This window comes from Mauremys reevesii, linkage group 7, assembly GCF_016161935.1.
Source record: "Mauremys reevesii isolate NIE-2019 linkage group 7, ASM1616193v1, whole genome shotgun sequence".
Lineage (NCBI taxonomy): Eukaryota > Metazoa > Chordata > Testudines > Geoemydidae > Mauremys > Mauremys reevesii.
In genome coordinates, this window is record NC_052629.1 from 66,637,989 (window position 1) to 66,651,249 (window position 13,261).

Below are 13,261 nucleotides of genomic sequence, written 5' to 3' on the forward strand. Positions count from 1 at the left end.
GCATATTTGTCCCTTCTCAAACAAAAGCAGCACTCCAGGTTTCAATCAACAGCAGGGGATGTGGAAGATGGTGAGTGTAGCTCCTCTGGAAGCAGCACTCACTGGGTTTTATCCTGAAGCCTCATGCAAATGGGAGCACTGGGGGAAAGTGTCTGTAGGAAGTGGCAGTACATCCTAATGGTTAGAGCACTTGATTGGGATTCAGGAGATCCAGGGTCTATTCCTATTTCTGCCAATGGCCTCCTGGGTGACCCTGGGCAAGTCACATCACCTCTCTGTACCTCAATTTCCCCTTCTGTAAAATGGCTCAGAGCACAAAGTACATATTGCAACAGGCACATGGACCATCAACAGCACGATTGTTACAGTTAACTGGCTTTCATGTAGAAGTGTACCCTTTGCTTCCTTTGTAAAGGGCCTGGAGATCTACCAATGAACAGGGCTGTGTAAGAGCTAAGTATTATTATACCAAGAATTCGATCTGGACATCATTTACTCTGTGCTCTCTATCCATCAGGTTGCATAAACCAAACAGTTTGCCCATCCCAGCCTAACCTGTATCCAGACCTGATCCGCATCCCTTCTTAACAAGGGGCACCACTGGTCTAACCCTTCCCACGCCACACCAGTCCCAACCCCGCTTTGAAATGTGCCCATCCACTGGCAGATCCTTTGCTTCCATTTGCCCAGTCCCACAAAGCACAGCTCCCCAGTGTAATCACACACACTGCAGGGGCTGTTAGAAGGGTGGCTGAAGGACAAAAGCACCCCATGAGGGAGCTACAGAACAGACCCCATGGCATACGCCCACCCACAATGTAAATGACGACCATGCTAGGTGCAGGGCAACAGAGAATTAGGGGTAAAGCCTCTAGCCAAGCCCCTAAGATAGCAGAAGAGCAAACCTTTAGGAAGAGGGGAAGGAAGCCCAGAAGCCTCCTCTGCTGCTCTTCTGGGATGAGATAAGGAGACGCCTGCTCGTACTCCAGAAACTGCTTGGCTAGGGTCTCCCACTGGAGAGTGGGGCACTGGTGCTGCCCCTCCCCACTGGCCTCGGGCTGCGCCGGGGCTTCCACATCATTGTCAGGTCCTGGCTTCTGCCCCGTCTCGTCCAGGAAATCCCCCTGCTGCTTCGGGAGCTCCTCTGCTGGGTCCATGCCGTGGCCAAACAGACCTGAGTTTAAAAACAAGTGTTATTTTTAAGGTTGCCAACCATCCAGGATTGTCCTGGAGCCCCCAGGAATTAAAGATTATGTTATGCAATGAAACCTCCAGGAATATGTTCAACCAAAATTGGCAACCTTAGTTATTTTCTTGTAGGATTTTCCATGAAGAGCTGATTGACTGCTCTTTGCACAGGGAAAACAGCCAGATTCAGTCTCAGTTGCTTTCTTTTCAGAAGAAGGGCAGCCACCAGAATAAACTCACCAGGAGAGAGCACATGGTGTGGGTTTCACTTGTAACATGCTGCACTTGCTGTCTCACCAAATGGCAGTTGCAGCCCATTAAAGATGCAATACCCAGAAACAGTCTCAACACTCGGAAGCTGCTGAATAACAGATGCCTGTAGTTAGTTAGGTCTTTCCCAGTGTCACAAAGTTCCTCCTCTACCTTGGTGGGTCCTGCACTTATTGGCAGATTTGCTCACCTCACAGATTCACCCTGTGGGTCAGGAAACATCCCAGAGACCTTCCCCTCTGGTAGAAGCCACAGTCCAGGTCAATTCCTCCTGTGTCTGATCAGGAGCTGGGAGGTTTGGGGGGAACCAAGGCCCTGTGGACTGCAGCTGTCTAGAGCGCCTCCTGGTACAGTTGCGCAACAGCTACAACTCCCTGGGCTACTTCCCCATGGCCTCCTCCCAACACCTTCTTCATCCTCACCACCAGACCTTCCACCTGATGTATGATAACGCTTGTACTTCTCAGTCCTCCAGTACTATGCCTACTCATGCTCAGGTTCTTGCATACCTCTTCTCCCAGTTTTTTTTTTCCCCATTTGTTGTCCCCCGTAATTAGTTGGTATCCCAGACCTGTGGATTCTCCCCTTAGGCTGGGGGGAGTCCTTTAGCAGTGGGCGGGCGCCCACTTCCTGGCTGCCAAATAGGACTACTCTGCTGTGCACAACTGGCCTGGGTTTATCACACCAGTCAGAAAGGCTAATCAGCCTCCCAAGCTCCACAGTTATTTTTCTTGCTCTTCTATTAATCCCTTTCACTTTGTACACATCTGTTGGGTGTCAGCATGCTCCAAACAGGATGCAGAATTTATATGCAGTCTCACAGGACCCATGTAGAGAGGCCTCCCTGCTCCAAGACATGATCCTGCTGGTCATGAATCACCAAATCACATGAGGTGAAGTCCTGGCCCCACTGAAGTCAATGGCAAAATTCTGATAGACTTCAGTTGGGGCCAGGATTTCACCCAATGCCTCTTTCTTGCAGCCATATCCCACTGTGAGCTCAGCTGTAACTTGCTGTCCACTATCACCCTTAAGTCTTACTGCTTCCCACGTCCTTCCTAGCCATTTGGGCTTGATCCTGCAGGATGTGGAATGCTCCAGCCCCAAGCTGGAAAAATCACGTAAGCATGTCAGTGGGACTGCTCACGTGCTTAAAGTGAAATGCCTGCTTCAGTGCATTGCTGGATGGGGTTGTCCTCCTTGGAGCTGTCATGTGTAATGAGATGATTGGCATAGCTTTGCATATTGATCACTAGTGAAGGACAGTGTGTCGCAGCTCAGCCTGGAGCAGCTCCCCTATTCTGTGTCCCTCCCCCACCCCCACTCAGTCACGGCTTGCCACCCCCATTTTCTGTGCTTCCCTGCCTCAGTTCCCCTCCAGCTTCTTCCTCCTCATTCAGCCCAGTTACACACACACACACACACACACACACACACTCCTCTGCCCACCTCACTCCCTGTCTATTCCATTTGCCATCATCACCACTTCCTCCTTGGGGCAGTTCCACGCTGGCAGCCACCTAACGCCATGCAGCATAGCTGCCTCTAGTTGCCACCAGGTGCAACTGCAGCTCAGTCAACCGCATGCAATTCAGGCTGGGCCACGGGAATGCATAATACCTCTGCCTTGAAAGGTGGCATTGGGGGGAAATCAGGGAACTGCAGACTGCTGAAGACAGCAGGTTCCAGTTACTATTTTCTACCATCTTTCCTTACAAATCATTTAATTGTTACAAATGAGCTCTCTACTCATTGCTGAGAACAACCCTCACAAGCGCAACATGCAAATGCTATAGAACTAGCATAGGCTTTACCTCTTGGACAGAGGAAAACAGATCGAGTACTAGGTTAGGACTCGTGAGACCTGGGTTCTAACCCTGGCTCTGCTGCTGGCCCACTGGATAACCTTGGGCAAATTGCATCCCCACTCTGTGCCCCATTTGTAAAATGGGGATGAAGATGATAACCTGCTTTGTAAAACACTCTGATATCTATAGATTAAAAGTGAGGTATTATCACTAGAGGGTAGCACCCTTCGAATGGACAGCTCAGCCCACACAGGCAATAGTCAGAACCTTGCCACCACTAGGGCTTGCTCATGCCCCTGCAGGCCAGAGTTGGGGTGAGTGGCCCAGTGTGGGGGGAACTGGCCAAAGTAGGGGAGTGAGTCTTCCAGTAGCCTGATTTCCACTAAACTTAGGCCCACGGGGTGCCCTTTTGGTGCTGCAGGAAGGGGAAGCTCTATGGTGCCCTAAACTTAGTCTCACCCTGAAGTCACTGCCTCGTCCTTATATCCAGAATGTCTGCTCCCTGCCACAGGCCCCTGTGAGGTCACTGCATCACTCTTGTATCCAGAGTCCCCGGAGGGGCAAGAGCCCAAGCCCCTCCTGGACCGCCCCCGGGCCCCCTGGGGGGGCTGCCCCGGCCTGTGGCCCAGGGCCCCCCAGCAGCGCAGGTGAGCTTTAAAGTGGCCAGCCCTGGCCCCCTGGGGGAGGCCCAGGCCTCCCTTGCTGCCGGCCTGGCCCCTTTTCTGCCCTGGGGGGCGGCTTACTGCCTGGCCCTGCTGGCTGCTGCGCTGGGGCTCCTGGCTCCTGGGGGCCTGCGCTGCTAGCCCGCCGCCGCCCCCCCTCTCACCCCTGGGCCTAAGGCTAGCCGCAGGCTGCCGTAGCTTCGCTGGGGGGCTGGGCTCGCTGGAGGGGGGAGGAGCTGCTGCCAGGTGGGGGAGGGGGGGGGGCTTGGGGGCACCACGGGCTGAGGGGCTGAGAGGGCACTCCGCACCCAGGGTGGGCTGTACCCCCATACCCCCCTGCCCTGCCCCCAGCCAGCCTCCAGCCAGCCCCCCCCCAGCCCCCCAGCAGCCACCCTGCCCCCCCCCCTGCCCCCTGCCCCACCCTGCCTGCCCTGCCACCCCTGCCCCTGCCCGCCCTGCCCCCTGCCCCTGCCACAGCCCCCTGCCTGCTGCCCTGCCAGCCCCCCCTGCCTGCCCCCCCCCAGCCCCCCCAGCCCCCCTGCCCCCTGCCCACCCGCCCCCCCCCTGCCCCTGCCCCCCGCCCCCCCCCCCTGCCTGCCCCGCCGCCCCGCCTGCCTGCAGCCAGCCCCCAGCCAGCCAGCCCCCCCCCCTCCCCTGCCCCCCCCCTGCCCCCCCTCCAGCCCTGCACCAGCCCCTGCCCCCAGCCCTGCCTGCCCCCACCCTGCCCTGCCCCCTGCCTGCACCCCTGCCTCCAGCCCAGTCCTCCCACCCCCCTGCCCCCCCCCCTGCTGCCCATGCCCCCCCCCATGCCCAGCCCCCCCCCCCCCCCACCCACCCCCCAGCCCCAGCCAGCCCCTTGCCCCCCCCCTGCCCTGTCCCCCCTCCCTCCCCCTGCCCCTGCCCTGCCAGCCCAGCCCCCAGCCCCACTTCCTCCTGCAGTGCCCCAGGGCAGTGCCCTGCACACCTGCTTCAATGATGGAGCAGGGAGCAGCTGGGGCCCCACCCACACACCACCACCTAGGTGAGGTGACAGCAGCAAAAAAAATCAGGGGCTGGGGGGGGGGCAGGGATCCTATATAAGAAAAAAAAAAAAATTGGGACATCTGTCACCCCCACCACACCCCAGGACCCACACATGTAAAACGGAGCTCATTTCTTTCAGGCCCATCTTTTAAAAAAAATAACTGGGTGGTTAACATACATCCATATTTTCCCCAGATACGTCCAGGCTTTTTTGTTTAAATTTGCCATCTGGGATTTTTAAAAATAAAAAATTCCTCCTGGGATTCTTGTTATAAGGAATATTGCTAAAAAAAAAAAAAATTTTTTTTTTTTTTTTTTTTTTACTCATTCCTGCCGGGGCCCTGCCGAAAATGTTCAAATTGGGCCCCGCACTTCCTAAAGCCGGCCCTGCCAGAGTCATAACACTTAGATAGAGGAAATCAGGGTTTTCCAATTCTCACTCACATCAATAAGGTTCTGCCCACTGACACCTTGATCATTTCCTGGAATTTTGGAATTAATCAGATGCATTGTTCAAAAAATTACCACGAGACAGACAGAGAAATGCCATAGAGTTGAATGTAAGGGCTCACTTCACTTGCCCAATTTATTAGTACATGAACTAACATGAGAGCAGACCCTTTAGTACAACATTACACTCCACACACAAGTTAATATATAGAAAAACAATGGCATACTTCCTATACATACAAGTTTTTTTTCTACATGGGCTGCTTACTCTTGATTCCAGATAGTTAATAAAAATGTTAAAGGCAGTATAGCCAACCCAAGCATTCAAAATTAATGGGCCCCCAAAATCATGAGCTTGGCTTAAAAATAATTAGATTTTAAGAAAATACTAAATTTGACATTCTTTCTATTTGCTACCTGCTACTTTCTGAGCTAGAGTGTGTCACATTTCCAAGGTTTTCTCATCAACACTGAGAGCTAGAAATTTTTTTTTTTAATGAAAGTTGAGATTTTCATATATTCACATGACTCTCGGAGCTGGGACTTAAACTTAAACACCAAATATCATGAGATTCACAATTAAATCATGAAAATTGGCAATGCTGTAAAGGGTCAATGAATTTTGAAAAATTGGAAAAATTTCCATGAGAAATTACAATATTTCAGCATTTGTTTTTATCCCAATCTGGGGAAAAAAGTCAAAATATCAAAAAGTTTAATGTAATAAAATTCTGAAAATTTTTGGTTCAGAATCAGAAGATTTCAATAGTTCCAAATAAAGGAAACATTTTGACATTTCTGAATCAACATATTTTGTTTCGGTTTGTGAACCAAATTGAAACACTTACTTTCAGGTTGGCTGGATATTAATCTGCTTTCCCTGAGATGCCCTGGTGCCTTATGGGAGTTGTAGTTTTTAGTGGCTCATGCCCCCATTCTTCTTTATGGGCTGTGTTTTCCAGCCAAACAACATCTTCCATGATGCCCACTGGTCTCAACTTCCATGATGCACCACATCAGTTCAACCAGAGAGAAGACCACAATGCACCCTGGGAGATGTAGTGCAACCAAGGAGCCCATAGTCTAATGTATAATATGCGACATGAGGCAACATAGGAAATTAATGGTGAATTGACCCAAAATGAAATAGTCAACATCGATATGTTGGGGATGATTCAAAATAGTTTATTTTGATTTTCCCAACAGAAAACATTTCTGCTGGAAAATTTCAATTTGTTCTCCTGAAACTTTATTTTCTGAAAAATATTTTGAGAGTGAATCCCCAGCCATCTCTACTAAACACATGTTAAATTCCCTCAGCACAGCCAGATTAAACAGTTAAAGCTTCATGCTCATTTGCTCTCCAGCACGTATGCTGCTTGTTTACTATTGGCACTTTGCCTAGCTTGGGCACTGAAACCAGCCTGGTCGGTTTCAGTCCATGGTTCTCATGCAGTAGCCCAGGGCTCCAGTGATGGGGATATTTTTACCATTTCATGGCTGTTCAGTGGCCCATGTGGAACAAATCGGTGGTCATAGCACTAGTCAATACTCTTTGCTAGAAGTCACAGCAGGAAGGCAAAGGGGAAATGGACATGGAGACAGAGCTATGAGGTTAGTTCTGTACCTTTGAGTCAGGGCTGTAGGCCAGGCACCTAAGGGGAAGCTTGCTCCATCACTGTGAATAATCAGGAGACGTCAGTCTCCAAGGCTGTTGATCTGGCACTTGTCACCAGTATCCAGTTTTTTAAAAAAATAAGTAATTAATTAAGACAACATCATGACATAGGCAGAACGTGTGCAATGACAGCACTGCAGAAGATAGACAGGAAGACCACGTGCCCTATGACTGAGCGGGAAGAGCGTTTGTCATGCTTTATTTTTGGCTCTGGTAAGATGACATTGCTTAGCCTCAGCCCACTTCTGAGATGCGTATTGCCTCAGAAGACTCTTGACTTTTCCAAGGGGGCTAATGAAAAGTGTGTTCAGAGCCAGTTGTTGTCAAAGACGCAGACCTTGCCCTTCGCAACAAGTCCAAAGGGCATCCCTTCTTCATAACAGTCGTCTCACTACCTTGGGGGTGGCACTGCAAAAGCTAAAGCCAGTTATCGCCAGCAGGGAGAACACTGGAGTTAGGTATTTTTCTGCCTTTATGGCTGGATCCAACAAATGCTTATTCATGTGAGTAACGCAGTATAGTCCAATGCAACTCGGCAGGATCACTTCCATGAGTAAAGACCAAAGATGGTCCAATGATAATAATAAGCCTATCTACCTTTCATATGACACTTTTCATCAGTAGACATCAAAGCACTTTACAATGTAGGTCAGTATCATTATCCCCATTTTCTAGATGGAGAAACTGAGGCACAGGGCAGTCAAGTGACATAGGCCAGTGGCAGATCCAGAAATAGATAAAATTATTTGATAATTGACAAATTTATGAACTGTCTCTTTTTTTAACTAATGATTTAACTTTTTTTTTTATTAGCCCAGCTTAAATGAGGCCTACTCACATGAGTAAGGCACTGAAGGATTGGTCCCGTAGGGTGAAATCGTGCCCCCTACTGAAGTCAATGAGAGTTTTACCAGGGACTTCAGTGGGGCAAGGATTGCCCCCAGTGTCTATGATTCTGTCATTCTGAGCCTGTAAAGTTAAGTAAAGAGAGAGGAAAACACTAGACAGTATTAGTGGCAGGTACCTAATCAGGGCTGAAAATACCCTAAATTGAGCTAATTATGCAACCCAAAAAGCCCAGGCTTGGTTACATTCCCTTTCACTTAGAACACAGTTCACTCTTTCCATCCCAGAAGTAGAATTTATATAGGGAAATCACCATAGGCGGTGTGATCTATGGGCCCGTGGTGCCTGGGCATCAGGAATATTCCTGGCCCAGGGCCCAGCTCCTGCACTGTTTGAGGCTGGGTCTCTCCCTCGGCCCTACCTTCCGTCCCTGGGCACTCCCCACTGCGCATTCCCCGGGTGATTTAAAATGGCCCCGGGACCCCCACCACCACCACCGGCAGCACAGCGGAGCTGAGCAGCTTCCTGCCTGCTCGCTCCACGTGGCTGCTGGCCCCTCCCTGAGGCCCCTGGGCGGGGTGGGTCGGGTTTGTGTCCACGCGCACTGCTCCTACCCCAAGCACCCCTGCAGCCAATAGGAAGCTGCGGGGGCAGTACCTGGGGGCAGCAGCACACAGAGGCCCCCCGGCCCGCCCTGCCTAGGAGCCCCAGGTAAGCACCACACTTCTGCACCCCCTCCCAGAGCCTGCACCCCCACCTTTCCCACACACCCCCTCCCATCCCCAAACTCCCTCCCAGAGCCTGCAACCCAGACCCCCCCCACCCAAAGTCCCTCCCAGAGCCCAACCTCTCACCCTTTCTGCACCCAAACTCCCTCCCAGACCCTGCACCCCTCCTGTACCCCAATCCCCTGTCCCAGCCCAAGGCCTGCACCCCAGACCTCCTCCACCAACCCAAACTTGCTCCCAGAGCCTTAGGCAGGTGGGGGGCGGAGTTTGTGGGGGCAGGCTCTGGGCGTTCTGGGCACCACCAAAATTTCTACAAACCTGCCACCCCTGGAAACCACTGATGTCTAAATCTAGGTGTACATGTCATCTCTTCAAAATGGAGGCTACAGCCTATCCCATTACTGATACCTCTAGTCTAGGGGGAAGATGCATTAAACTTCAAGCCAAGAGACACTGAGTTAGTCCAGTCCCAACTCTTCCGCTGACTGCTGTTGAACAAATATTTCTCTTTGTAGTGGTCCCTTCTTAAATCATAACAGTCCCTTCTGGCCTTAAAGTCTCTGAATCTCTTGAATTTTCTATTCCTCTTAAAAGATAATTATTCCGTTGGAAAGATCTGCTACCACGGAGCTAGCATCTGAGACCACTAACCCAGTGGTTTTCACCCAGACCCCTGGGTCCACAGACTATTTCTCAGATTTCAGAAGTGGCCCACACTGCCATTCAAAATGTCTTAGGGGGCCGCAAACAAAAAAAAAGGTTGAAAGCCACTGGTGTAAACAGTTTTAAGAGGCCTCTTGTGCTTGTGTTACTGCCCACCTTTAACACTGATGGTGGTCGCTCGGGATCTAGCTATTAAGCACTGTTTTCTTTTTAGTTTTGACAAGTTATGAAACATTTTTACATACCAAGATGACATGGAACAAGAGTCTTTAAAATACAATAGTTTTTAAAAGGGACATGAAAGTAAAAACATACAACAGGCCCGTTGCTGTTATTCCGAAAGTGGCAGCAAGTAAAAAAAAAGGGGAAATGATACTTACTAGCACAATTTTATCTTTTGTTCTAAATGACATCTGTCTGAAATCACAGTGCAAAGTGGCTGGGCCTTCTCTGACTGAAAAGGGGCAAATGGAAAATGGGGTCTGGCGGTGAGAAACAATCAAAGAGCCTCACTAGTTGAAATAGTGTCGCTCTTCTTTTGTGGTTCACTTTATTGAGAATAAGTTGTACCTACACAGGACCGATCCCCACACTAGACCACATTTTGGTCCACTGTTCTATTCTGTCTACCAACTACCAGCCTGTTCAGAGCTCGAGAGATTCAACCAAATGATCTTGTGAAATGAGAAAATAGTCAGTTGGAGACAAGTCCCAAAGTAAGATGCTGGATCAAAACATCTGGGAAGTTTGGTTCCAAACTCTGCAGCCTGGGTCTCTCTCTCCATAAGCAGTTCTCTGCTCTGACTGTACAAAAAACCCCCATGTTCTGGTAAGCATCAAAACCAACTAGGTCACTGAATCAAAGCTGGAAGCATTCTTGGGTCCCCTACTCCATTCCTCTCCAGCCAGGCAAGAATCATAGAATATCAGGGTTGGAAGGGACCTCAGGAGGTCATCTAGTCCAACCCCCTGCTCAAAGCAGGACCAATTCCCAACTAAATCATCCCAGGCAGGGCTTTGTCAAGCCTGACCTTAAAAACCTCTAAGGAAGAAGATTCCACCACCTCCCTAGGTAACCCATTCCAGTGTTTCACCACCCTCCTAGTGAAAAAGTTTTTCCTAATATCCAACCTAAAATTCTACTGGAGTGTTCTCCAGTAGAATACTCAGAGACCAGTTTTAAATGCTCCAAATGACGAGGCTTCAACCAGCTCCATTGAGAGATTATTCTACTGCCTGACAGATCTCACTGACTGAAAGTGTCTCCTGATATTCAGTATACATTTTCCTTTACTTAATTTAATCCCATACACTCTAGGTCTATTCACTCTTAGCTCACTCAATTAATACATAAATTAACAGATTGCAAAGCCAGAAGGGACCGTTGTGATCATTTAGTCCTGTATAACAAAGCCCAGAGGAGAATTTCCCCCAAAATAATTCCTAGAGCAGATTTTGTAGAAAAACATGCAATCTTGATTTTAAAATTGTCACTGACAGAGAATCCACCACGACTCCTCTCCCGCCTGGTTGTTTGTGCCCTTCCATGCTTGTTGAGGGCATCCTATTCCCTCATAACTGTCAGTTGGTCAAATGCTACATATTTACTTTCCTTTATCATTCCATTTAGTCAGTCTTTTCTGTCTCCTAATCATCTTTGCTCCTCTTCCCTGAATTTCCACTGATCTGATCCGTTATTTACAACTTTCAACCATGCATCTAGTGTTTGAACTGGGAATAATATTTCACAAGGCAAATCTAAAAACATATAGATTTACAGTGTGATCCCAGACCATATGCTATACAAAAACCAAGAACTTAGTTAAGGTTGCTAAGTGCAACTCCCCTCCCACCCTTTGTCTTGTCTCTTTAGATTGTAAACTCTTTGAGGAATGGCCTGTCTCTTCTTCTGTGTTTGTACAGCACCTAGCACAATAGGGCCCTCTCTTGGTTGGGGCCCCTAAATATTCTCTAAACAAAAATAAGAGAAGATGGACTATTAAACATACTGATAAATGTGGAGAGGGTTGTACATTGTCTGAAGGACAGGTGTCTTTTCATAGGAAACAGTTCTTGGTTTTTGCAGCATGTGATTAACATAACAACATGCCCAATTCAGACACAGTATGAACAGGTGTGACTCCGTTAAAGCAAATAGATTTAAATCAAGATTGAATTTGGCCCAATGTGTTCTTCTTATTAGACCACATTTCAGTTGTGTGGGTGGTTTGCTGCCTTTATTTCAAAGCAGGCCTTTCTATACTGCATTTTGGCAAATCATTAATTCTTTCTTGGGTTCTTAAGGGCTTCTCTGTTTGCTTTTCTTTGAACAGCCTTTCCGTGCACAACAAAAGCATAGTTATGGAACGTTAATGTTTGGCCTGCTTTTGTTCTTTCCACTGGAGGGGGGAGAGGGGGGAGAAGCTTGCAATCACCTTGTCAAGTCAGATTCTGCACTAATATACCCTGTACCCCTGTTGGAGTCAGTCGGAGTAGCATGGGGGATAATCCAGTGAGGAATTGCACTTATAAGGTGCTGTCCAGCCGTCAGTGAAATATTGTTCCCTGATGCTAAGTAAAACATTGGACGCTGCTAGTTACCCACAGACAGTCTAACAATAAAAGCTAATCTCTGAGAGAGACCCTCAAGAAGAGCAGAATGGAAGCCAGGTCAACATAAATCACTCAAAAATAGAAGTATATGAGAGTTGGAGGCAATTACAGCAAATCAAACAACTCTGCTAAGAACAACAGCCGATACATTCTGCACCTATAATCCCTGTGCTGTCCCTAGAATAAAGAACACAGACACGTGTGTATCCCTGCTGTTCCACTCTCTCCCGACAGCCCAACACCATGTTGAACTTTCACAAAAGCCGCTGCCATTTGAAACTGACTCTATCAAAGCAAAGTGTTTGGTCAGTACAACAGACGCCATCTGCTTTGCTACAGAAGTGAACCCGTCACTTCCAATTCCAAAGCAAATCTGAAAAGCAGGTGACATACCTGGGCATGCAGGTTCAGTGACTTCCAGTGCTAGCAGTTGCTATATCCAGGATAACCGGCTTTTCTTCTTTTGTCTGTGACACAGCTGTCCTGCCAGGCATCTTAAAGCATTCAACAGCTCCCACTCTGCTCTTTAAACTTTCCACTGTGAATCACTTGGTTAGCTACTGTGCTTATTTCCTGGGGAAAGCAGAAGTGGAGAAGCACAAAATGAACCACAAGCTACTGGAGCCAAGAGGCACTCAAACCAGCTCAGATGACTCAGAGCAGCTCAGCTGGTGTATAGAGCTGCCAGGAAGATGGGCTTCCTTCTGGTCCCGTACATCAGAGATTTTCCTTGTTCCAACATTAACAAATAAATGGTGTTTTCTTTACGGTTTGCTGAATTGCTAGGGCAAGGTGCTGGCTTGATAGCCCTGGAGACTGAAGCCCTCTCTCTCCATCCACAGGACATGGGAAAGAAGCAGCAGGAGCTTCCCACACCAGTGCGCCTCTGATCTGGAGATGTCACCTCTAAATGCTGTTGAGTCTTTGGCCACCCTGCTGAGCTTGCTAACAATGGGGTTGCTCGGTGGCTTTATGAAGCCGACAACGTAAACTGCAATGATGACACAAATGAACTTGGTGACCCACCTAGGAATAAAAAACAAAGGGGGTTTGCCTCCCCCTACTCCCTTTCATAACAACAGGCCTGGGTGGATTTTTGTTTAGCTTTTAAGCTTGCCATTTATTTTATTTATTTTTTTAACATTAGAAATTCAGGTATTTTCTAGTCTGTTCCACCTGGCAGATTTTGTGGGCAACTAGAGAACTAGGATTATGTCATCACAGATATCAAGCAAGTGAAACCTGATTAATTGAGGAGGGAAGGGATTTTATTCAAGGTGTTTAGATCCTTTTGGTTTTTGTTAACACCTATTTAACTCAAATGCCTGAAAA

The 13,261-nt window shown here is 48.6% G+C and overlaps 1 protein-coding gene across 12 annotated transcripts in view; it reads right to left on the reverse strand.

Moving 5' to 3' along the window:
- Window positions 1-12,846, reverse strand: part of WDFY4 (WDFY family member 4) — a 251,942-nt gene extending 239,096 nt beyond the window's left edge. For 4 of the 12 annotated variants that reach the window (XM_039546659.1, XM_039546660.1, XM_039546661.1 and 1 more), the window contains exons 1-2: window positions 12,323-12,831; window positions 906-1,174 (exon numbers count right to left, since the gene is read on the reverse strand). In XM_039546659.1, the coding sequence (XP_039402593.1) occupies window positions 906-1,157 (252 nt within the window). In that variant the 5' untranslated portion in view covers window positions 1,158-1,174; window positions 12,323-12,831. Of the gene's footprint in view, window positions 1-905; window positions 1,175-12,322 lie in introns of all 12 variants that reach the window. The other 8 variants (XR_005601150.1, XM_039546663.1, XM_039546666.1 and 5 more) reach the window with 6 other exon arrangements.
- Between the last annotated feature and the right edge of the window lie 415 nt (window positions 12,847-13,261).